This window comes from Pongo pygmaeus, chromosome Y, assembly GCF_028885625.2.
Source record: "Pongo pygmaeus isolate AG05252 chromosome Y, NHGRI_mPonPyg2-v2.0_pri, whole genome shotgun sequence".
NCBI classification, from domain to species: Eukaryota; Metazoa; Chordata; class Mammalia; order Primates; family Hominidae; genus Pongo; species Pongo pygmaeus.
The window spans coordinates 42,393,839-42,418,052 of NC_072397.2; the positions used below are offsets into that span (position 1 = coordinate 42,393,839).

Consider the following 24,214-nt stretch of genomic DNA (forward strand, 5'->3'; position numbering starts at 1 on the left):
TTTTACAGAAAAGTTATCGCTAACTATATTCCTGTCACAATGTTAATCCATTACTTCTAAATAATACAGAGGGCTTCATTCTAGACCAATTGCAAGTGTTTTCCTAAATTTTAGGTACACTTCACTAGTTTAAAATGACACACTATTCAGGAAATTTGTATAAACAACTTAAAGGGCTCAACAGTATCTGAAAATAAATCATTTTACTCCCTCTTCAGTTACCTGATAATTATATACAGGCAACTGATACCCAGTGGTGACCTGACCTGGTGAATCTGGGTAAGATATGTCTGAAAGTAAGTTTACAGAAAGAATGAATACGGTAAAACATCTTTTTAAATTAGAAAGAAATATTATTCCCAAAATTTAAAAAAAAAAATGAAAAACTTTAAAATATTTGTTACTTTTCTAAATACAACAATGCGGAATTCTAAATGAATGAATCACATTAGGAAGAAAGAAATATTCTCTATCAAGTGCTAAGCCCCTTTGGGTGGGGCAGGGGAACACACAAATGACAAAAGTAGTGACTATTTCACCAGGCAAAGTTTACCTAACTTACACTGTCTACTTACGCCCACCCAGAAGTTATTTCTTACACTGCTGATAAGGCTCCATTAAGACAGATGTCAATGTAAGTTAAGTTAATACATTTGCTATTTCTTTGTCAATATACTTCCAGATAGTTTTGTGTTTGACAATACTACACGGTAATATGTAGTTCTCCTACAGATGTTATGTTTTTTTCTGTACTTCATTTCAAAAAACTAAGGGCAGTATACAATCCAAAACTGGAGAAGGACAGTACAATGTCTTATATGTTTCAATAAATACTTATTGTTTGAAAACATATAGGAAGCAGCATACATGAATACACCCAGATTCAGTAACGGCTCACTGTAAATGTTAGAAACAAGTAGGGCTTTTTCTCTAGCCATTGTTCAGAGAAGAAAAAAGAAGAAGAGGTATAATCCTACACATTTCAAGTACATGCAGAATGTCAATAAATGAGAGACACTGAAGAACTATTTCACTACTATTTTGTTACTTTATTTTCCATCAAAGAAAATGTCTTTTCAACTAACACATAAAGAGAATGGACTAAGAAGAAAATAAACGTTATTTATCACCAATAAGTGATAGAGTATGTCAAATCCTACTTTAAATATCAAAGTAATCAGGATCGGAGAAATTACATGCCAGAAATTCACAGGATTTATAGGTATAGTAAACGACATCAGAAATCTATACATTCCAGAACCAGAATATACCCAGAAGTCAGCAGTTTATATGAGGTGGCATCTGGAAATCATTGCAAGTAAAGAAGAGCTAGATTAATTGCTATCCTTAAAGAATAAACTAGGCAGAAACATCAGAACAGCTGCTTTCTAATATTTTCGGAACTAGGTATAAGGGGGGAAAGAAGCTCAGGTGTTTTAGAGGTAATACTCTTTTTTATTCCTACTCTTATTTAAGAGTAATTAACAGCAAAACATTTCTGTTTCTCTTCAACAAGTTTTTTGTGGCTGGTAAAGCCAGAGGCAGACCCTAGGCAGATACATGCTAATTCTAAAGTAACATTAATACTATCTTTCTTAGATTACACAGTCTATCAACAAGTAACTGAACACTTATTATGTGGACCAGCCACTGCTTAAGCACACAAAAACCTGAGAGAGAAAAAGGCACTGTTGTGCCCATGGGAGACTGCAACTGGGTTAAAAAGAAAGTAACAAAATGTAACACATTAATATAAAGAACCATTTAAAAATACTTATAGGCATATATGATATGGAAAATAATCCAGAAAGAACAGGAAGTGCATGGTAGGCTAATTCACTTTACCCGAGGTACAACCTACCTCCTTTGCTCCGCAACAGGCCACTGCAGTGGCATCTTAAAAAAAAACAAAACAAAAAAAACAAAACAAAAAAAAAAACAGGAAATCAAAATTACTCAAATATTCCTAAACATTTTCAAAAACACATGATATATATAATATTGAAGTACTTATACTGGCTCCTTTGTTATTATAATAAAAGAAACGGAATGGAAAAAAGAAGTGCTTTATGGTTCTAATCCCTGATATTCTTGTTACTTCCACATATAAATATAAAACCTCACCTTTTCCCCAATTTTTTGGATTTGGCATTGTGGAAATCTCAAAGATGTTACTACTTTCAATTTATTATGACAGATATGATTACTGGTCATAGATAGAGTCCTATCTACTATGAAAAGAGAACCAGACAACAACTGTGGTGAAGCAGCCTGCTAAAATGAAACTATAATTTGAATTACGTGCTCTAAGAATTGGGTAATAATTTTATTCACTCTATATCCCTAAAAAATTCATGAAAGTCATTCTGGATGTTTCATTCAGCTATTTGACAGCAAAGATGAAAACTATATCCTGAAATATAGAAGGGCCAAATCTCAGAAAACTCTTCTACAGAAAAGTTATTGCCAAGTATAGTCCTGTCAAAATATTATTCCATTACTTCTAAGTAATACATAGGTCTTCATTCTAGACTTATTCTAAGTGTTTTCTTAAATTTTACCTATACTTCACTAGTTTAAAATGACAAACTATTCAGGAAATTTGTATCAACAACTTTAAGGCCTCGATAATATCTGAAAGCAAATATTTTACTCCTTACATTACCTGATAATTATATACAGGCAACTGATATCCAGTGGTGACCTGAATTGGTGAATTTGGATAAGCAGGAAATGCCTGAAAATAAAGGTTACAGAAAAAAATGAATACGGTAAACCGTTTTTTAAAATTAGAAAGAAATACAATTCCCAATATAACAAAAATATGAAAAACTTTGAAACAGTAATTGTTTTTCTACGTACAGCAACGCATATTTCTAAATGACTGACTTTATGAAGAAATAAAAATTCTCTTGTCAAGTGCTACCCTTTGGGTCGGGAGGGGGAAGAGACAAATGACAAAAGAAGTGACTATTTCACCAGCCAAAGTTTACCTTATATATACCGGGTACTTATGCCCACCCAGAAGTTATTTCTTACACTGGTGATAAGGCTCCACTTAGACAGATTGCAATGTAAGTTAAATTAACACATTTGCTATCTCCCTGTAAAAATATTGCTAGACTGTTTTGTATTAGACAATATTATAGGGTAACATGTAGTTCTATAGATGTTATGGCTTTTATTGTACTTCATTCCGAAAAACTAAGTGCAGTCTATAATCCAATAGTGCAGAAGAGAAAGTATGTCTTGTATGTTTCAATAAATTCTTATTGTTTGAAAACATACAGGCAGCAGCATACATGAATACACCCAGATTCAGTAATGGCTCACAGTCAATGACACAAACAAGTAGGGCTTTTTTTCTAGCCACTGTTCAGAGAAGGAAAAAGAAGAGGTATACCATACATGTTTCAAGCACGTGGAAAATGTCAACAAATTAGAGACACTGCACAACTGGTTCACTATTATTTTGTTACTTTATTTTCCATCAAAGAATATGTCTTTTAAACTAACGCATAAATAAAATAGACTAAGAAGAATACAAACGCTATTTATCAACAGTAAGTGATAGAGTATGTCAAATCCTACTTTAAATATCAATGTAAGCAGGATCAGAGAAATCAGATGCCAGAAGCTCACGCGATTTATATACATATATCAAACCACATCGGAAATCTACCCATTCCAGAACCAGAATATATCCAGAAGTCAGCAATTTACATGAGGAGGCATCTGGAAATCATTTCAAATAAAGAGTAGCTAGATGAACTGCTAAACTTACGGAAGAATAAAGTGGGCAGACACGTAAGGAGAGCTGCTTTCATGCACTTTAGGAACTGGTTATAAGGGGGGAAAGCAGCTCAGGTGGTTTAGAGGTAATACTCTTGTTTATTCCTATTCTTATTTAAGAGTAATTAACAGCAAAGCATTTCTGTTTCTCTTCTACAAATGTTCTATTGCTGGTAAAGCCAGAGGCAGATTCTACGCAGATACATACTAATTCTAAAGCCACGTGAATACTACCTTTCTTTGATTATATAGTCTATCACTATGTGGACCTGCCATTGCTTAAGCACATAAAAACCTGAGAGCAAAAAAGGCACTGTTGCTCCCATTGGAGTTTATAATCGGGTTAACAAGAAAGTAAAAAAACAAATAAATAAAACATTAATATAAAGAATCATTTAAACATATTTATAGGCACACATGACATGGAAAAAAATCAAGAATGAACAGGAAGTGTACGTTTGGCTAATTTACTTAATGTCAAGTACAACACAATCCCTTTGCTCTCCAACAGGCCACTATGGTGGCATCTTTAAAAAAAAAAAAAACAAACAAACAAAAAAAACGGACACCAAAACTATTAAAATATTCCTACACATTTTCAAAAACACATGAGAAACACAATATTGAAGTACTTATCCTGCTGTCTCCTTTTTCATTATAATAAAAGTAACACAATGGAAAACTTAAGTACTTTATGTTTTTAGTCCATGACATTCTTGTTACTTTTATATATGAAACTTCACCTTTCTCCAAATTTTCTGGAGTTGGCAATGTGGAAACCTCAAAGATAGTAGCTCTTTCAGTTTATCACCATAGATATAATTATGGGTCATAGACATAGTCCTATCTATGAAAAGAGATCCAGAGAATTACCACCGTGAAACAGCCAGCTAAAATGAAAATATAATTGGAATTCTGTGCTCTAAAAAGTGGATCATAATTTTACTTCACTCTATCTCCCTAACAAAATTCAGCAAAGTCAACTTTGGATGTTTCATTCAGTTATTTGACAGCAAAGATGAAAACTACAATCCAGAAATGAAGAAGGGGACACCAAATCTCAGAAATCTGTTCTACAGAAAAGTTACTGCCAAGTAAAATATTACTTCATTACTTCTAAATAAGACAGAGGTCTTCATTCTACTCTAATTCTAAGTGTCGCCTTAAATTTTAGGTACACTTCACTAGTTTAAAATGACAAATTATTCAGGAAATTTGTATAAACAAGTTAAAGGCCTCTATAATATCGGAAAGCAAATCATTTTACTTCCTCTTACATTACCTGATAATTATATACAGGCGACTGATATCTAGTGATGACCTGAACTGGTGCATTTGGATAAGTACGATATGCCTGAAAATAAATTATACAGAAAGAATGAATTAATAAGGTAAAACTTTTTTTTAATTAGAAAGAAATATTCACAGTAGAACAAAAATATGAAAAACATTGAAATACTAATTATTTTTCTATATACAACAATGCAGAATTGCATATGACTGACTGAGTTATGAAGAATGTATGATTCTCGGTCAAGTCCTACGGTTGGGCGTGGAGGGGGAACAGCAAATGACAAAAGAACTGGCTATTTCACCAGGCAAAGATAACCTTACTTATATTGTGTACTTATGCCCACCCAGAAGTTATTTCTTACACTGGTGATAAGGCTACATTAAGACAGAGTTCAATGTAAGTTAAATTAATACATTTGCTATTTCCCTGTAAAAATGCTTCCGGACTGATTTGTGTTTGACAATATTATAAGGTAATATGTAGTTCTACAGAATTTATGGCGTTTTCTGTACTTTATGTTGAAAAACTAAGTGCAGTATATAATCCAATACTGGAAAAGAGACAGTATAAAGTCTCATATGTTTCAATAAATACTAATTGTTTGAATACATATAGGTACGCAGCAGGCATGAATACACCCAGATTCGGTAATGGCTCACAGTAAATGTTAAAAGTAGGGCTTTTATTCTAGCCATTGTTCAGAGAAGGAAAAACAAGATGAGGTATACCGTATGTGTTTCAAGCACAGGGAAAACGTCAACAAATGAGAAACACTGAATAACTATTTCACTACTATTCTGTTACTTTATTTTCCATCAAAGAAAATGTCTTTTCAACTAAGATATAAATAAAATGAACTAAGAAGGAAATAAGCGTTATTTATCACCAATAAGTGACAGAATATGTCAAATCTACTTTAAATAGCAAAGTAACAAGGATAAGAGACGCTACCCGCTAGAAACTGATGGGATTTACAGATATCTAAAACTATCAGAAATCTACCCATTCCAGAATCAGAATATATCCAGAAGTCAGCAATTTATATGCAGAGGCATCTGGAAATCATTTCAAATAAAGAATAGCTGGATTAATTGCTAAACTTAGAGAAGAATAAAGTAGGCAGACACATGAGAAGAACTGCTTTCAAATATTTTAGTTACATGGGGGAAAGCAGCTCAGGTGTTATAGAGGTAATGCTCTTTTTAATCCTACTCTTCCTTAAGAGTAATTAACAGAAAAACATTTCTGTTTCTCTTTATCAAATTTTTTATGCTTGGTAAATCCAGACGCAGATTCTAATCAGATACATGCTCTTCTAAAGCCAAATTAATACTACCGTTCTTAGGTAAAGCCACATTAGGACTACCTTTCTTACATTAAATAATCTACCAACAAGTAACTGAACACTTGTCATTACGTGGATAAGCCATTGCTTAAGCATACAAAACCTGAGAGAGAAAAAGGCACTGTTGCTGCCATGGCAGGTTAAAAAGAAAGTAACAAAACGTAACACATTAATATAAAGGATGATTTAAAATATTTATAGGCACATATGACACACAAAAAATCAAGAAAGAAGAGGAAGTATATGTTTCACTAATTCGCTTTACCAGAGGAACAACATAACTCCTTTGCGCCCCAACAGGCCAGTGCAGTGGAATCTTTTTTTTAAAAAAAAAAAAAGTAACCAAAATTATGTATATACTCCTACACATTTTCAAAAACCCGTGAGTTACATAATATTGAAGTATTTATCATGATGGCTCCTTTGTTATAATGAAAGAAACAGAATAGAAAAAAAGAAGTACTTTAGGTTTCTAATCCCTGAAAGTTCTTGTTGTTACTTCTACATGGAAAACCTCAATCTTCCCAATTTTCTGGAAATAGAATTGTAGCATCCTCAAAGATATTAATTCTTTGAATTTGTTACCACACATATGATTACGGGTCATAGATAAGAGTTGTATCGTTGAAAACAGACCCAGAGAACTACTACCATGAAGCAGCAAGCTAAAATAAAAATACAATTGGAATTCTGTGCTCTAAGAATTGGGTAAAGCTTTTATTTCACTTTATATCTCTGCAAGATTCATGAAAGTCAGCCTGGATGTTTCAGCTCTTTGACAGCAAAGATAACAAAATACATGCTGAAACAAAGACGGAAACACAAATCTCAGAAATTGTTCTACACAAAAGTTATTGCTGAGTACACTCCTGTCAAAATCTTATTTCATCACTTCTAAGTAACACAGAGGTCCTCATTACACGAATTCTAAGTGATTTCTTAAATTTTAGGTACATTTCACTACTTTAAAATGACAAACTATTCAAGCAATTTGTATAAACAAGTTGAAGGCCTCAATAGTAGCTGAAGGTAAAACATTTTACTCCCTCTTCAATTACCTGATAATTATATACAGGCAACTGATATCCAGGGATGACGGAATTTATAGATATAAATTGATCTGGTGAATCTGGATAAGTAGAATAAGCCTGAAAATAAAGTTGACAGAAAGAATGGATTAATACGGTAAAACATTTTTTTTAATAGAAAGAAATATCATACCCAATATAACAAAAATATGAAAAACTTTGAAACAGTAATTGTTTTTCTACGTACAGCAATGCAGATTTCTAAATGACTGACTTTATGAAGAAATAAAAATTCTCTGTCAAGTGCTACCCTTTGGGTGGGGAGGGGGAAGAGACAAATGACAAAAGAAGTGACTATTTCAGCAGCCAAAGTTTACCTTATATATACCGGGTACTTATGCCCACCCAGAAGTTATTTCTTACACTGGTGATAAGGCTCCATTAGGATAGATTTCAACGTAAATTAAATTCATACATTTGCTATTTCTTTGGCAAAATACTTCTAGATTGTTTGGTATTTGACAACATTATAGGGTAATACTGTAGTTCTTCGACAGATGTTACGGCTTTCTCTATACTTCATTTCCACAAATTAAGGGCAGTATATAGCCATAACTGGAAAAGAGACAGTATAACGTCTTCTACGTTTCAATAAATTCTTACTGATTAAAAACATACAGGTAGCAGCATTCATGAATATACCCAGATTCAGTAATGGCTCACCGTAAATGCTAGAAACACGTAGGGCTTTTCTTCTAGTCATTGCTCAGAGAAGGAAAAAAGAAGAAGAGGTGTACCCTACACGTTTCAAGTACATGGAAAATGTCAACATATGAGAGACACTGAAGAACTATTTCACTACTATTTTGTTACTTTATTTTCCATCAAAGAAAAGGTGTTTTAAACACACACTGAAATAAGAGGAACGAAGAACAAAATAAATGTTATTTATCACCAGTAAGTGACAAACGATGTCAAATCTCACTTTAAACATCAAAGCAACCAGCATCAGAGAAATGACATGCCAGAAACTCACGGGATTTACAGATAGAGTAAAAGAGATCAGAAATCTACCCATCCCAGAACCAGAATATATCCAGAAGTCAGCAATTTATATGACGAGGCATCTGGAAAGCACTGCAAGTAAAGAATAGCTAGGTTAACCGCTAACCTTAGAGAACAATAAACTAGGCAGACACATAAGGAGAGCTGCTTCCAAATACTTTAGCAACTAGTTACATAGGGTGAAAAAGGAAGAGACAGGAAGAGATTTGTTCATGTGTCTAAAGAGGTCATTTCTGAGAGAAAGCCTTGCAAAGTATATAGAAGATTTTTAGCTCAAATAACCAACACTAAGAGTAAGAAATTTCTAACAAAAGTAACAAATTTCCCATTACTCACACTGTTTAAAGAGGGATTCCATTGCCACTTACTATGGAAAGTGTAGATACAATTCCACAGACGCAAGGATGACTACAATAAACAAGAGAACAGGACCATAAGCACTTCTTACCTGAACATACTGAGTTATAGGATTCAGCGTGATTAGGGGCTGCAGGCAAGTTTCAGTGTTTGCATTTCTCCAGGTGTTCTGAAACTGTGGTGGAGGAGGAGGATTTAATACCAAAGGACGTGGCTGCACAAGACGAGCGCCTTTTTGAAAAGCAAGAAGAAAAAAGCCTATTTTTAGTTATTTGAAAAGCTACCCGGGTCAAAAAAGAACAATTTCTTTTCCTACTCACAGAACTTTTGTTTCCTGATTGCAGGGCCCAGCTTCAGCTTTTTACCCTGGAGATGTATCTGTGACTGAAAAGAGAACAGTAACAAAACTAGAATCCATTTTCAAGTCTTAGCTTCCAAGACTTGGGTAAACACCTAAAGCTTTCTAAGGTTCCTATCATCATAGACGATCAGTGACAACTACGCACCAAATTAAATGTTGTCATCATGAAGCCACCTTATTTACCCTTGCCACTCTAATCAGTGTCAAGAGGCATCAAGTGAAAGTTGATCAAAAACTTTTCATCACCCTGTCTCCAACCTTTCCTGTCTGTAGTTCATGAACCTAGGTGTCCACTCAAAAATAAACATGATCTATCAAGTTATGGGAGGTTACTCTGAGTTTGGATTTTGCACAGGAAGTCTAACTTTCTCAAAATTTTACACAAGTCTGAGTATATCACTAACACTAAACGTCGTATCAGTAAGATAAATAAGAGACTTTTCCATTGAATTACTTACCTCTACTATCTTCTGGACATCCACGTCATCAACAAATGAAACAAATCCATAGCTATAAAGGCAGATAAATGAAGCATAAAATCACCATCATACAGTACATGGTTCAGAACTTCTACTATTCTATATACAGACGTGATCATGACCAAAGATGAATAATATACCATGATAAGTATTTGCTAACATGCACATGACAGATCCTCTACAAATACTACTTTTTCTTAAGTAGAACTATGTCAAAATGTGCTAGGATTAGGGTACTGTGAAAACTTCACTGATTAACAAAGAATTCACATCTGTGAACCTGAATTTAACTTACTATCTAAGACAAGGTGGTTAAAATTAAAGATGCTGTGCAGTGTATGAAGAAAACAACTATTTGAGAAAACTGATTAACTCATCTGTATGAAATAAAAATTGCAGACATTTCAAAACAAACATTAGAAAAATGATTAAATAAAAGAACTGGTAATAACCTTTTATCCCCTACGTGAAAGAAATTAACACCGCAAACAGTTTCATTTATACAAGGGTCAGAATATCAGTTTTGAAGTCTTGTCTCATACCTATAGAACAGGGGACTAGAGTTCAGATATTTTTGATAAAATTACTCACCCTTTGGACACACCACTTCGATTTGTGATTATCTTCACTTCTTTCACTGAACCGTATCTACCAAAGCAGCTTCTGATCTCAGTTTCATCCGTCTATGGAACAGAATGGAACGTCAGAGTAAAAATTCAGCATTCAAAAATTTCAACTTTACTACAATTTTACTACCATGAGAGGGAAATTTCTTCCCCATTTATCCCCAAATGACCAGTAGCTCTTTGTTAAAGATATTTTTAGTACCTATGGTTCAAACCTGAAAGCAATTCTAAACCTCCATGAAGTACAAAAACACATTAAGTTTGTAACAGGGCCCAAATCCCACTGTTCATAATGTACTTTAAGGTAACAATGAGGTATGAATACAATACCCTATCATCAATTCCACCAACGAAAACAGTGTTTGGCATGATTTTGCCTTCTGGTAAAACCCAGCCTTGGCTAGCGGCAGCTGACGAAGACTGGGTGCTGGCCTCTCTGCAGATGGTTGAGTTGGGAGTCTCAGGATTTGCAGCAGACTGTAATTTGGAAAGCAGACATCATAATTACGTATGCAGGCAAAACCCATACACAATGTGAAATATCATTTTGTATTTTACGTATATTTTATATAAATTACTTTCATTGTAAATTAGTCACCAGTGCAGCTCAGTTCAGGCTCAGGATTTAAACTAATCAGAGGACATCAGCATGGAATTTTAACCAAAGGATATACTACTTTCTTAAACCTAGTGTCGCTCATCACCGTGTCTTGTATAATGCTGTGGAAGAATACTCATTCAGTATTTGTGAAAATACTCTGTGAAGTAGTTAAAAAAGACACCCAAAACTAGAAAGTTTAGATTTGTAAAAATTAAAGTTTTAAAATCATCCTGTTCTACATTCATAAGCAACTTTTCACTTTACTGAGTAGACTAAAGATAAACCTTAAAAAAAAAAAAGAAGCCGCACCAAAAACAAAATAAACCTCAATGTTTTAAACCAATTTCTTATAATCTTCTTCCCTAACGCTAGGGTGTTCAAAGCATCTTCTGAAATAACATTTTTCTTCCTGAGTAACATGAAATCAGTCCAAGTGATAATTCTAATTTTCACAGTGGCCTGATAGATATAAATGAGTGAATTCATTTTGTACGTATAAAGTGGTAAAAGTGGAAAAGTGGTATGCCAATGTAAGTTAGTGTCCTGTTATTTGAATTTATTTTCAGCAGATTTGTTTTCAAGTTTCTTTTTTGGCTCCACTATTTAGCTGACTTATTTTGAAAAAAAGTTTAATTAAGAACTAATCGAAACACCAGGAAACTATGACACATCATTAATTTAAAAATCACTGGTGAAGTGCTGTTGACTCTGAAAGCACAAAAAGCTGCCTAAGAGAAAGCTATTACACATACAGCTGTCTGAAAGAAGACAAAAGACGAAAGAAACTGTGTATCTTTTTGAACAACACAATAATGTTATAGTAGTAAGAAAGGAGTTCCTACTTTGTTAATTAGATGCTAGAAGTTACTGATTCTACACAGCTTTACTACACATGAAATCTAAATTGTGAAATCAACTGAAGCCGAGGTTACTGCACTTCTCTTTTCTTTCCTGCCTGTACTTGCTATTTTGGGTTTGTAACTAATGCCTAATGCTTTCCTTTAACAGCTTTATTTCATGACAGTGTTGTGGAAGAAAAATTTACAACACTATTTTTAAGTTTTTCCTTTCTAAAAATGTCTTCCATTATTGTTTTTTCCAAATGACATTAAGCTGCATTATCTTGAACTATTAGGAACCTGATTAGATTTCCCTTCCCTATACACAATTCACCAATTCCTTCTCAGTTCATTCAGAAATCCCAAACAGAATAAAACAAAAGAAATTCTGAAATTCTTGTAGTTCTTCTCTTTTTCAATTCCCCCTTGATTTGTGGATGAACTTTGGCTATCTTTTTCTTTGATAAACAAGCTACATTACAGTATTGTCTCTGCACCATAGTGTTTGGATGTATTTTAATTTAGAAATCTAACATCTGGCAGAAACCTGTATCAGATTATGAGAGGTTATGGAAATGCACTGATTCTCAACTGGGCAAGATTTTTGAGCCCCAGGGGCATTCAGCGACGTTCAGAGATTGGCTGTCACAGCTTGCAGATTGTATTCCTGCAATCTGATGGGCTGAAGCCCAGCCACGCTACTGCACATCCTACAATGCAAAGACAGCCTCCTACAATAAAGAATTATTTGGTGCCAAATTTGCAAAGGGTCTGGTTAAGAAACCTTGTGACAGTGACACAAGAATTGAAGAGGAAAATTCTTGTTTGGGAAGAACCTGATTTCCATTGCTCACGAAAGTGAATCTTTTCATGACCTCAGTTTCAGTTTCCTAGCTTCAAAACAAATGGCTGGAAAAGATCTCTGGTGCCTCTTCTGATTCTCATACTCATTTGGATACCCGAAACAACCGTAGTTTGGTAAAGAAGAAAAAAAAAGCATTTGGTTTTATAAGAAGTTTGACTTTAGCTTGGATCTTATAAACTGGCTGCCTGCTTAACTGGAATCGTACATATAAAATTCACCGAATCTCTTTAATAGAGTCATCATATTTTAAATTAAGGAAGTAATGATCATGTCCTAGTCCTCGGCCAGCAGGTGGCGATCAAAGCAAACAAAGTAAGCAATGTACTTCATTTTTTGCAATGTACTTCATTTTTGCCATGGCTTGATTAGCAGGGATTGTTCAATTCCCACTGTGTGTGTATTTATACATAATTATATAATGTATATATAAAAATCCACAATCAACAGACAACCTTTGGTTACTTCTAAACTATGGCCAAAAATATAAATCAATGCTTAGGATAAGAAAAGTTTAAGTTTAAAGAAAGTGCCAACGTAACCGTTAATGGCATCCTGAAAACAAACTGCATTAAAGAAGTAATTTTCTTAATCATATCTTCAAGCGAGTTGTTGAATTTTGAAATGAGAAATGTTGGAATAGTAAACAGGAGTGAGCTTCAAGACCATCATATACACAACTCTCATTGCCACATAGAGCAAATACATTCCTTGTTACATGTGGACAACCAAGTGACGACGACAGCTAAAAGCTGCAAAAAAATTATCGTTATTTAAACTCCTGGGAGGTCAGCTCCTTTGCCAGTATTATCTAATTCAATTACTGTGTCAACATGTAAGCAAACTGGTATTTATATAAACTGACCAGGAAAAAGCCTATCATCTGTAGTCAGCAAAGTTACATTGGCAGCAAAAGAGGAGGAGCAAATAAAGAGAGTGATAAAATTTAGAAAATACGACGTGAAAATCAGAATGAAAACTTTAGTAAATCAAAGCGCAGATTCTCGGGGAGTGGTGCGTGGGGAGGATGAAATTCAAGCAATAAACAATCCTGGCAAAACAAAGCAAGAAAACACAAGAAAGCAAAAGTATATATGAGACCTGAAAAATGGGTTGTGGCCACAGATAATAAAAGAATGCTATGCCGAAACTCTGTTTTCAAAGAGGAAGAAAGTATTTCTCAAAGCATTTTACAAAGCTAAAAGCATATAAGCAACAAAGCCTCACCCAGATGATCCATCCCTGCCCTCAACACAAATGGGAAATTCCAGCAGTATATAAAGAGTCTAAGTTTATATTGGGAATGCAAGAATACTCAATTTGCAGGACACATTACTTTAATTCATCACTGAAAATCATTTGACAAAATACAGCACTCATTTTTAAATTTTTTTAAAACCCAAGTAAAATAGAGATAAAGGAATCTTCTTTTCGATCAATCTCATTCTACCCTATCATCAAGCTTACAATTGAACTAGCTGAGTCAACTGAACTGAAAATAGGAATAAGGTTAGGGCACCAGGGCACCTCCTTATTACTCCTATATATTTTTTCCACTATGTATGAGAAAAGTGAATACCAATACAAAGTCTTCTATGAATCAGTAAGAAAAATGAAATTAAAAACCTAATTTAAAAAGCTAAAGATCAATGATCAACTTCAATGATGATTTTAAAAAGTGGGCATCAACACAATGTAATATTTTCCAGCTATTAGGCTGACAATTTAAAAAATACTAGTAACTTTCACTGGAATGGGTGTGGAAAAGAGAGCGCTCTACACACCGTCAATGAGAAAATACCAATACGTGATTTACCAAGAGTACTGTGGAAAAGGTGCATCATGATTTGATAAGCGGGGATACTCACCAGTATACTAAAAAGGAGAAGTAGTTATAAAATCGTTATAAAAGGGGCAAAGTGCTTTCACCTAGCTATTTCACTGATAGCAATTCATCTCAAGAAATTAATAGCAGAAGCGTGCCAAGATATTTACACAAAGATATTCATGGCATCGCTTTTTTTAAGACTGAGTCTCTCTTTGCTGCCTAGGTTGGAGTGCAGTGGCACAATCTCAGCTCACAGCAACCTGCGTCCCAGGATCAAGTGATTCTGCTGCCTCAGCCTCTCGAGTAGTTGGGATTACAAGTGTGCGCCACCATGCCTGGCTAATTTTTTTGTGTTTTTAGTAGAGACAGGAAACAAAAATCATTCAAATATTCCTTCACATTTTCAAAAATACATGAGATAACACAATATTGAAGTACATACGCTGGCTCCTTTAATTTGTTATTATAATAAAAGAAATGGAACAGAAAAAAGAATTACTTTAGGTTTCTAATCTCTGACGTTCTTGTTGTTAACTCTATTATGTAAAACCTCAACTTTTTCCCAATTTTCTGGGGTTGGTATTGTGGAAATCTCAAGGATATTAGTTCTTGGAATTTATTACCACAGATATGATTATGGGTCATATACACAGTCATATCTATGAAAAGAGACGCAGAGGACTATTATTGTGAAGCAGCCAGCTAAAATACAAATATAATTCAAATTCTGTGCTCTAAAAGGTGGGTAGTAATTTTATTTCACTCTGTCTTTCTAAAAAATTGATAAAAGTCAGTCTGGATGTTTCAGCTATTTGACGGCAAAGATGAAAAAAAACCATGCTACAATATAGAAGGGGACACCAAGTCTCAAAAAACTGTTCTACAGTGAAGTTTTTGCGAAGTACATTCCTGTCAAAATATTATGCAATTACTTCTAAATAATACGGAGGCCTTCATTCTAGACTAATTCTAAGTGTTGTCTTAAATTTTAGGTACATTTCACTACTTTAAAATGGCAAACTATTCAAGCAATTTGTATAACAAAGGGCTCAATAATATCTGAAAGTAAATCATTTTACTCCCTCTTAAATTACCTGACAATTATATACAAGCAAATGACATCCAGTGATGATGTGAACTGCTGAATTTGGATAAGTAGGATATGCCTATAAATAAAGTTTACAGCAAGAATGTATGAATACGGTAAAACATTTTATTAATTAGAAATACTATTCCCAATATAAAAAACTATGAAAAAGTTTTAAAACATTACTTTTCTATATACAGCACCGCAGATTCTAAATGAGTGACTGATTTTATGAAGAAAGAAATATTCTGTCAAGTGAGGCCCTTTGGCTTGGGAGGAGGAACAGACTAATGAAAAAAGAAGTGACTATTTCACCAGACAAGTTGACCTTATTTATACTGTGTACTTATGCCCACCCAGAAGTTATTTCTTATTCTGGTGATAAGGCTCTATTAAGACAGACTTCAATGTAAGTTAAATTAATGCATTTGCTTTCTTTCTTTCTTAAAATACTTCCAAAGGGTTTTGTATTTGACAAGACCACAGGGTAATATGAAGTTCTCCTATAAATGTTACGGCTTTTTCTGTACTTCATTTCAAAAAACTAAGGGCGGTATATAATCCGCAACTGGAAAAGAGACAGTATAATGTCTTCTACGATTCAATAAATACTTAGTGATTGAAAACATATACATAGCATCACACATGAATACACCCAGATTACGTAATGGCTCACAGTAAATGTGAGAAACAGGGCTTTTTTTCTAGCCATCGTTCACAGGACGAAAAAGCAGCAGAGGTATACCCTACCCGTTTCAAGTACATGGAAAATGTCAACAAACGAGAGACACTGAAGAACTATTTCACCACTATTTTCTTACTTTATTTTCCATCAAAGAAAATGTCTTTTAAACTAAGACATAAATAAAACAAACTAAAAAGAAAATAAACGTTAGTTATCACCAGTAAGTGACAGAGTATGTCAAATCCTACTTTAAATATCAAGGTAACCAGGATCAGAGAAATTACATGCCAGACACTCACGGGATTTATAAATATAGTAAAACACATCAGAAATCTCCCCATTCCAGAACCAGAATATACCCAGAAGTCAGCAATCTATATGAGGAGGCATCTGGAAAACACTGCAAGTAAAGAATAGCTGGATGAATTGCTAACCTTAGAGAAGAATAAACTAGGCAGACACATGAAGACAGCTGCTTTCAAATATTTTTGGAACTAGTTATTTGGCGGGAAAGCAGTTCGGGTGTTTTAGAGGTAGTATTCTTTTTTCTTCCTATTCTTATTTAAGAGTAATTAATAGCAAAACATTTCTGTTTCTCTTGAACACATTTTTTTTTTTTTTTTTTTTATGGAGGGTAAGGCCAGAGGCAGATTCCAGGCAGATACACGCTCATTCTAAGGCCACATTAATATTACCTTTCATGGACTGTATAGTCAATCAAAAAGTAACTGAATTCTTATCATTATGTGGACCAGCCATTGCTTAAGCATGCAAAAACCTGGGAGAGAAAAAGGCACTGTTGCTCCCATAGGAGTTTAAAATTGGGTTAAAAAGAAAGTAACAAAATGTGCCACATTAATACAAAGAACGATTTAAAAAAACTACAGGCACGTATGAAATAGAAAAAAATCAAGAAAGAACAGGGAGTGTACGTTTGGTACATTCACTTTACCTGAGGTACAGCATAACTCCTTTGCTCCCCAACAGGCCGCTGTGGTGGCATCTTGGGGGGAAAAAAAAAAAAAAAAAGGAAACCAAAATTATTCGAATATTACTACACATTTTCAAAAACACGTGAGACAGACAACATCGAAGTACTTCTCATGCTGGCTCCTTGGTTAATAGAATAAAAGAAACAGAATAGAAAAAATAAATACTTTAGGTTTCTAATCCCTCAACTTCTTGTTCTTCCTTCTACATAGAAAATCTCACCTTTTTCCCAATTTTCTGCAAATCGCATTGTGAAACTCTCAAAGATACTAATTCTTTGAATTTGGTACCACACATATGATTATCGGTCATAGATATAGTTGTATCATTGAAAAGACACCCAGAGAACTACTATCATGAAGCAGCAAGCTAAAATAAGAACACAATTGGAATTCTGTGCTCTAAGAATTGGGTAAAGCTTTTACTTCACTCTGTATCTCTAAATTCATGAAAGACAGTCTGCATGTTTCAGCTCTTTGACGGCAAACATAACAAAATACATGCTAAAACAAAGATGGGAACACCAAATCTCAGAAATTGTTCTACAGAAAAGTTATTGCCAAGTACCCTCCTGTCAAAATATTATTTCATCACTTCTAAATACTACAGAGGCCTTCATTACGCTAATTCTAAGTGTTTTCTAAAATTTCAGGTACAGTTCACTAGTTTAAAACGACAACCTATTCAGGCAATTTGTATAAACAAGTTGAAGGCCTCAATGGTAGCTGAAAGTAAATCATTTTACTCCCTGTTCAATTAACTGATTATTATATAAAGGCAACTGATATCGAGTGATGACCTGACCTGGTGAATTTGGGTAAGTAGAATAAGCCTGAAAATAAAGTTTACAGAAAGAATGGATTAATACGGTAAAACATTGTTATTTTAATTAGAAGGAAGTATCATTCCCAACGTGACAAAAATAGGAAGAACACTGAAATAGTAATTGTTTCTCTACCTACAGCAATGCAGATTTCTAAATGAATGACAGACATTATGAAGAAACAAATATTCTCTGTCAAGTGCTACCCTTTGGGTGGGGAAGGGGAAGAGACAAATGACAAAAGAAGTGCCTATTGCACCAGCCAAAGTTTACCTTATTTACACTGTCTACCTATGCCCACCCAGAAGTAATTTCTGACACTGGTGATAAGGCTCTATTAAGACAGATTTCAACGTAAGTTAAATTAATATATTTGCTATTTCTTTGGCAAAATACTTCCAGACTGTTTTGTATTTGACAATATTATAGGGTAATACTGTAGTTCTTCGACAGATGTTACGGCTTTCTCGGTACTTCATTTCCACAAATTAAGGGCAGTATATAAGCCACAAATGGAAAAGAGACAGTATAATGTCTTCGACGTTTCAATGAATACTTACTAATTAAAAACATACAGGTAGCAGCATTCATGAATACACCCATATTCAGTAATGGCTCACCGTAAATGCCAGAAACAAGCAGGGCTTTTATTCTAGCCATTGCTCAGAGAAGGAAAAAGAAGAGGAGGTGTACCCTACACGTTTCAAGGACATGGAAAATGTCAACAAATGAGAGACACTGAAGAACTATTTCACTACTATTTTGTTACTTTATATTCCATCAAACAAAAGGTCTTTTAAACACACACAGAAATGAAAGGAACGAAGAACAAAATAAACGTTATTTATCACCAGTAAGTGACAGAGGATGTCAAATCCTACTTTAAATATCAAAGCAACCAGCATCAGAGAAATGACATGCCAGAAACTCACGGGATTTATAGACAGAGTAAAAGAGATCAGAAATCTACCCATCTCAGAACCAAAATATATCCAGAAGTCAGCAATTTATATGAGGAGGCATCTGGAAAGCACTGCAAGTAAAGAAGAGCTACAGAAATCTACCCATCCAAGAACCAGAATATATCCAGAAGTCAGCAATTTATACGAGGAGGCATCTGGAAATCATTGCAAGCAAAGAATAGCTAGGTTAACTGCTAACCTTAGAGAACAATAAGCTAGGCAGACACATAAGGAGAGCGGCTTCCAAATACTTTAGGAACTAGTTATATGGGGTGAAAAAGGAAGAGATAGGAAGAGATTTGTTCATATGTCTACAGAGATCATTTCTGAGAGAAAGTCTCACAAAGTATATAGAAGATTTTTAGCTCAAATAACCAACACTAAGAGTAAGAAATTTCTAACAAAAGTAACAAATTTCCCATTACTCACACTGTTCAAACAGGGATTCCACTGCCACTTACTATAGAAAGTGTAGATACAATTCCACAGACGCAAGGATGACTACAATAAACAAGAGAACAGGAACATAAGCAGTTCTTACCTGAACGTACTGAGTTACAGGATTCAGCGTGATTAGGGGCTGCAGGCAAGTTTCAGTGTTTGGATTCCTCCAGACGTTCTGAAACTGTGGTGGAGGAGGAGGACTAACTACCAAAGGACGCGGCTGCACATGATGAGCACCTTTTTGAAAAGCAAGAAGAAAAAAGCCTACTTTTAGTTATTTAAAAAGCTACCCGGGTCAAAAAAGAACAATTTCTTTTCCTACTCACAGAACTTTTGTTTCCTGATTGCAGGGCCCAGCTTCAGCTTTTTACCCTGGAGATGTATCTGTGACTGAAAAGAGAACAGTAACAAAACTAGAATCCATTTTCAAGTCTTAGCTTCCAAGACTTGGGTAAACACCTAAAGTCTTCTAAAGTGCCTATCATCATAGACGATCAGTGACAACTACGCACCAAATTAAAATTTGTCATCATGAAGCTACCTTACTTACCCTTGCCACTCTAATCAGTGTCAACAGGCATCAAGTGAAAGTTGATCAAAAACTTTTCATCACCCTGTCTCCAACCTTTCCTGTCTGTAGTTCGTGAACCTAGGTGTCCACTCAGAAATAAACAGGATCTATCAAGTTATGGGAGGTTACTCTGAGTTTGGATTTTGAACAGGAAGTCTAACTTCCTCCAAATTTTACACAAGTCTGAGTATATCTCTAACACTAAACGTCGTAGCAGTAAGATAAGAAAGAGATTTTTCTATTACTTACATCTACTATCTTCTGGACATCCACATCATCAACAAATGAAACAAATCCATAGCTATAAAGGCAGACAAATGAAGCATAAAATCACCATCATACAGTACATGGTTCAGAACTTCTACTATTCTATATACAGACGTGATCATGACCAAAGATGAATAATATACCATGATAAGTATGTGCTAACATGCACATGACAGATCCTCTACAAATACTACTTTTTCTTAAGCAGAACTATGTCAAAATGTGCTAGGATTAGGGCAGTGTGAAAACTTCATTGATTAACAAAGAATTCACATCTGTGAACCTGAATTTAACTTACTATCTAAGACAAGGTGGTTAAAATTTAAGATGCGGTGCAGTCTATGAAGAAAACAATTATTTGAGAAAACTGATTAACTCATCTGTATGAAATAAAAATTGCAGACATTTCAAAACAAACATTAGAAAAATGATTAAATAAAAGAACTGGTAATAACCTTTTATCCCCTACGTGAAAGAAATTAACACCGCAAACAATTTCATTTATACAAGGGTCAGAATATCAGTTTTGAAGTCTTGTCTCATACCTATAGAACAGGGGACTAGAGTTCAGATATTTTTGATAAAATTACTCACCCTTTGGACACACCACTTCGATTCGTGATTATCTTCACTTCTTTCACTGAACCGTATCTACCAAAGCAGCTTCTGATCTCAGTTTCATCCGGCTATGGAACAGAATGGAACGTCAGAGTAAAAATTCAGCATTCAAAAATTTCAACTTTACTACAATTTTACTACCATGAGGGGGAAAATTTCTTCCCCATTTATCCCCAAAATGACCAGTAGCTCTTTGTCAAAGATATTTTTAGTACCTATGGGTCAAACCTAAAAGCAATTCTAAACCTCCATGAAGTACAAAAACACATTAAGTTTGTAAGAGGGCCCAAATCCCATTGTTCATAATGTATTTTAAGGTAACAATGAGGTATGAATACAATACCCTATCATCAATTCCCCCAACAAAAACAGTGTTTGGCATGATTTTGCCTTCTGGTAAGACCCAGCCTTGGCTAGCCGCAGCTGATGAAGACTGGGTGCTGGCCTCTCTGCAGATGGTTGAGTTGGGAGTCTCAGGATTTGCAGCAGACTGTAATTTGGAAAGCAGACATCATAATTACGTATGCAGGCAAAACCCATACACAATGTGAAATATCATTTTGTATTTTACGTATATTTTATATAAATTACTTTCATTGTAAATTAGTCACCAGTGCAGCTCAGTTCAGGCTCAGGATTTAAACTAATCAGAGGACATCAGCATGGAATTTTAACCACAGGATATAGTACTTTCTTAAACCTAGTGTCGCTCATCACCGTGTCTTGTATAATGCTGTGGAAGAATACTCAGTCAGTATTTGTGAAAATACTCTGTGAAGTAGTTAAAAAAGACACCCAAAACTAGAAAGTTTAGACTGGTAAAAATTAAAGTTATTAAAATTATCCTGAGTTGAAAATTTAGGGGAGGAGCCAAGATGGCCGAATAGGAACAGCTCCGGTCTACAGCTCCCAGCGTGAGCGATGCAGAAGACGGGTGATTTCTGCATTTCCACCTGAGGTACTGGGTTCATCTCACTAGGGAGTGCCAGACAGTGGGCGCAGGTCAGTGGGTGCGCGCGCTGTGCGCGAGCTGAAGAAGGGCGAGGCACTGCCTCACTCGGGAAGCGCAACGGGTCATGGAGTTCCCTTTCGTAGTCAAAGAAAGGGGTGACAGACGGCACCTGGAAAATTGGGTCACTCCCACCCGAATACTGCGCTTTTCCGGCGGGCTTAAAAAACGGCGCACCAGGAGATTATATCCCGCACCTGGCTCAGAGGGTCCTACGCCCACGGAGTCTCGCTGATTGCTAGCACAGCAGTCTGAGATCAAACTGCAAGGCGGCAGCGAGGCTGGGGGAGGGGCGCCCACCATTGCCCAGGCTTGCTTAGGTGAACACAGCAGCTGGGAAGCTCGAACTGGGTGGAGCCCACCACAGCTCAAGGAGGCCTGCCTGCCTCTGTAGGCTCCACCTCTGGGGGCAGGGCACAGACAAACAAAAAGACAGCAGTAACTTCTGCAGACCTAAATGTCCCTGTCTGACAGCTTTGAAGAGAGCAGTGGTTCTCCCAGCATGCAGCTGGAGATCTGAGAATGGGCAGACTGCCTCCTCAAGTGGGTCCCTGACCCCTGACCCCCGGTCAGCCTAACTGGGAGGCACCCCCCAGCAGGGGCAGACTGACACCTCACACGGCCGGGTACTCCAACAGACCTGCAGCTGAGGGTCCTGTCTGTTAGAAGGAAAACTAACAAACAGAAAGGACATCCACACCAAAAACCCATCTGTACATCACCATCATCAAAGACCAAAAGTAGACAAAACCATAAAGATGGGGAAAAAATAGAGCAGAAAAACTGGAAACTCTAAAAAGCAGAGGGCCTCTCCTCCTCCTCCAAAGGAACGCAGTTGCTCACCAGCAACGCAACAAAGCTGGACGGAGAATGACTTTGACGAGCTGAGAGAAGGCGGCTTCAGACGATCAAATTACTCTGAGCTACGGTAGGATATTCAAACCAAAGGCAAAGAAGTTGAAGCCTTTGAAAAAAATTTAGAAGAATGTATAACTAGAATAACCAATACAGAGAAGTGCTTAAAGGAGCTGATGGAGCTGAAAACCAAGGCTCGAGAACTACGTGAAGAATGCAGAAGCCTCAGGAGCCGATGCGATCAAATGGAAGAAAGGGTATCAGCGATGGAAGATGAAATGAATGAAATGAAGCGAGAAGGGAAGTTTAGAGAAAAAAGAATACACAGAAACGAGCAAAGCCTCCAAGAAATATGGGACTATGTGAAAAGACCAAATCTACGTCTGATTGGTGTACCTGAAAGTGACGGGGAGAATGGAACCAAGTTGGAAAACACTCTGCAGGATATTATCCAGGAGAACTTCCCCAGTCTAGCAAGGCAGGCCAACATTCAGATTCAGGAAATACAGAGAACGCCACAAAGATACTCCTCGAGAAGAGCAACTAACTCCAAGACACATAATTGTCAGATTCACCAAAGTTGAAATGAAGGAAAAAATGTTAAGGGCAGCCAGAGAGAAAGGTCGGGTTACTCTCAAAGGGAGGCCCATGAGACTAACAGCGGATCTCTTGGCAGAAACTCTACAAGCCAGAAGAGAGTGGGGGCCAATATTCAACATTCTTAAAGAAAAGAATTTTCAGCCCCGAATTTCATATCCAGCCAAACTAAGCTTCCTAAGTGAAGGAGAAATAAAATACTTTACAGACAAGCAACTGCGGAGAGATTTTGTCACCACCAGGCCTGCCCTAAAAGAGCTCCTGAAGGAAGTGCGAAACGTGGAAAGGAACAACCGGTACCAGCCGCTGCAAAATCATGCCAAAATGTAAAGACCATCGAGACTAAGAAGAGACTGCATCAACTAACGAGCAAAATAACCAGCTAACATCATAATGACAGGATCAAATTCACACATAACAATATTAACTTTAAATGTAAATGGACGAAATGTTCCAATTAAAAGACACAAGACTGGCAAATTGGATAAAGGGTCAAGACCCATCAGTGTGCTGTATTCAGGAAACCCATCTCACGTGCAGAGACACACATAGGCTCAAAATAAAAGGATGGAGGAAGATCTACCAAGCAAATGGAAAACAAAAAAAGGCAGGGGTTGCAATCCTAGTCTCTGATAAAACAGACTTTAAACCGACAAAGATCAAAAGAGACAACGAAGGCTATTACATAATGGTAAAGGGATCAATTCAACAAGAAGAGCTAACTATCCTAAATATATATGCACCCAATACAGGAGCACCCAGATTCATAAAGCAAGTCCTGAGTGACCTACAAAGAGACTTAGACTCCCACACATTAATAATGGGAGAC

General features: G+C 35.8%; 1 protein-coding gene across 1 annotated transcript in view; it reads right to left on the minus strand.

The window, feature by feature from the left end:
* The window catches only part of LOC129025960 (deleted in azoospermia protein 1-like), a 54,731-nt gene that overhangs the window by 9,084 nt on the left and 21,433 nt on the right, over window positions 1-24,214 (minus strand). Inside the window, exons 9-22 of the mRNA XM_054473495.1 lie at window positions 21,268-21,414; window positions 20,901-20,992; window positions 20,289-20,340; window positions 19,795-19,858; window positions 19,566-19,705; window positions 17,202-17,252; window positions 10,678-10,824; window positions 10,313-10,404; window positions 9,701-9,752; window positions 9,202-9,265; window positions 8,973-9,112; window positions 7,490-7,579; window positions 5,075-5,146; window positions 2,666-2,737 (exon numbers count right to left, since the gene is read on the minus strand). Of these exons, the coding sequence (XP_054329470.1) occupies window positions 2,666-2,737; window positions 5,075-5,146; window positions 7,490-7,579; window positions 8,973-9,112; window positions 9,202-9,265; window positions 9,701-9,752; window positions 10,313-10,404; window positions 10,678-10,824; window positions 17,202-17,252; window positions 19,566-19,705; window positions 19,795-19,858; window positions 20,289-20,340; window positions 20,901-20,992; window positions 21,268-21,414 (1,275 nt within the window). The remainder of the gene's footprint in view (window positions 1-2,665; window positions 2,738-5,074; window positions 5,147-7,489; window positions 7,580-8,972; window positions 9,113-9,201; window positions 9,266-9,700; window positions 9,753-10,312; window positions 10,405-10,677; window positions 10,825-17,201; window positions 17,253-19,565; window positions 19,706-19,794; window positions 19,859-20,288; window positions 20,341-20,900; window positions 20,993-21,267; window positions 21,415-24,214) is intronic.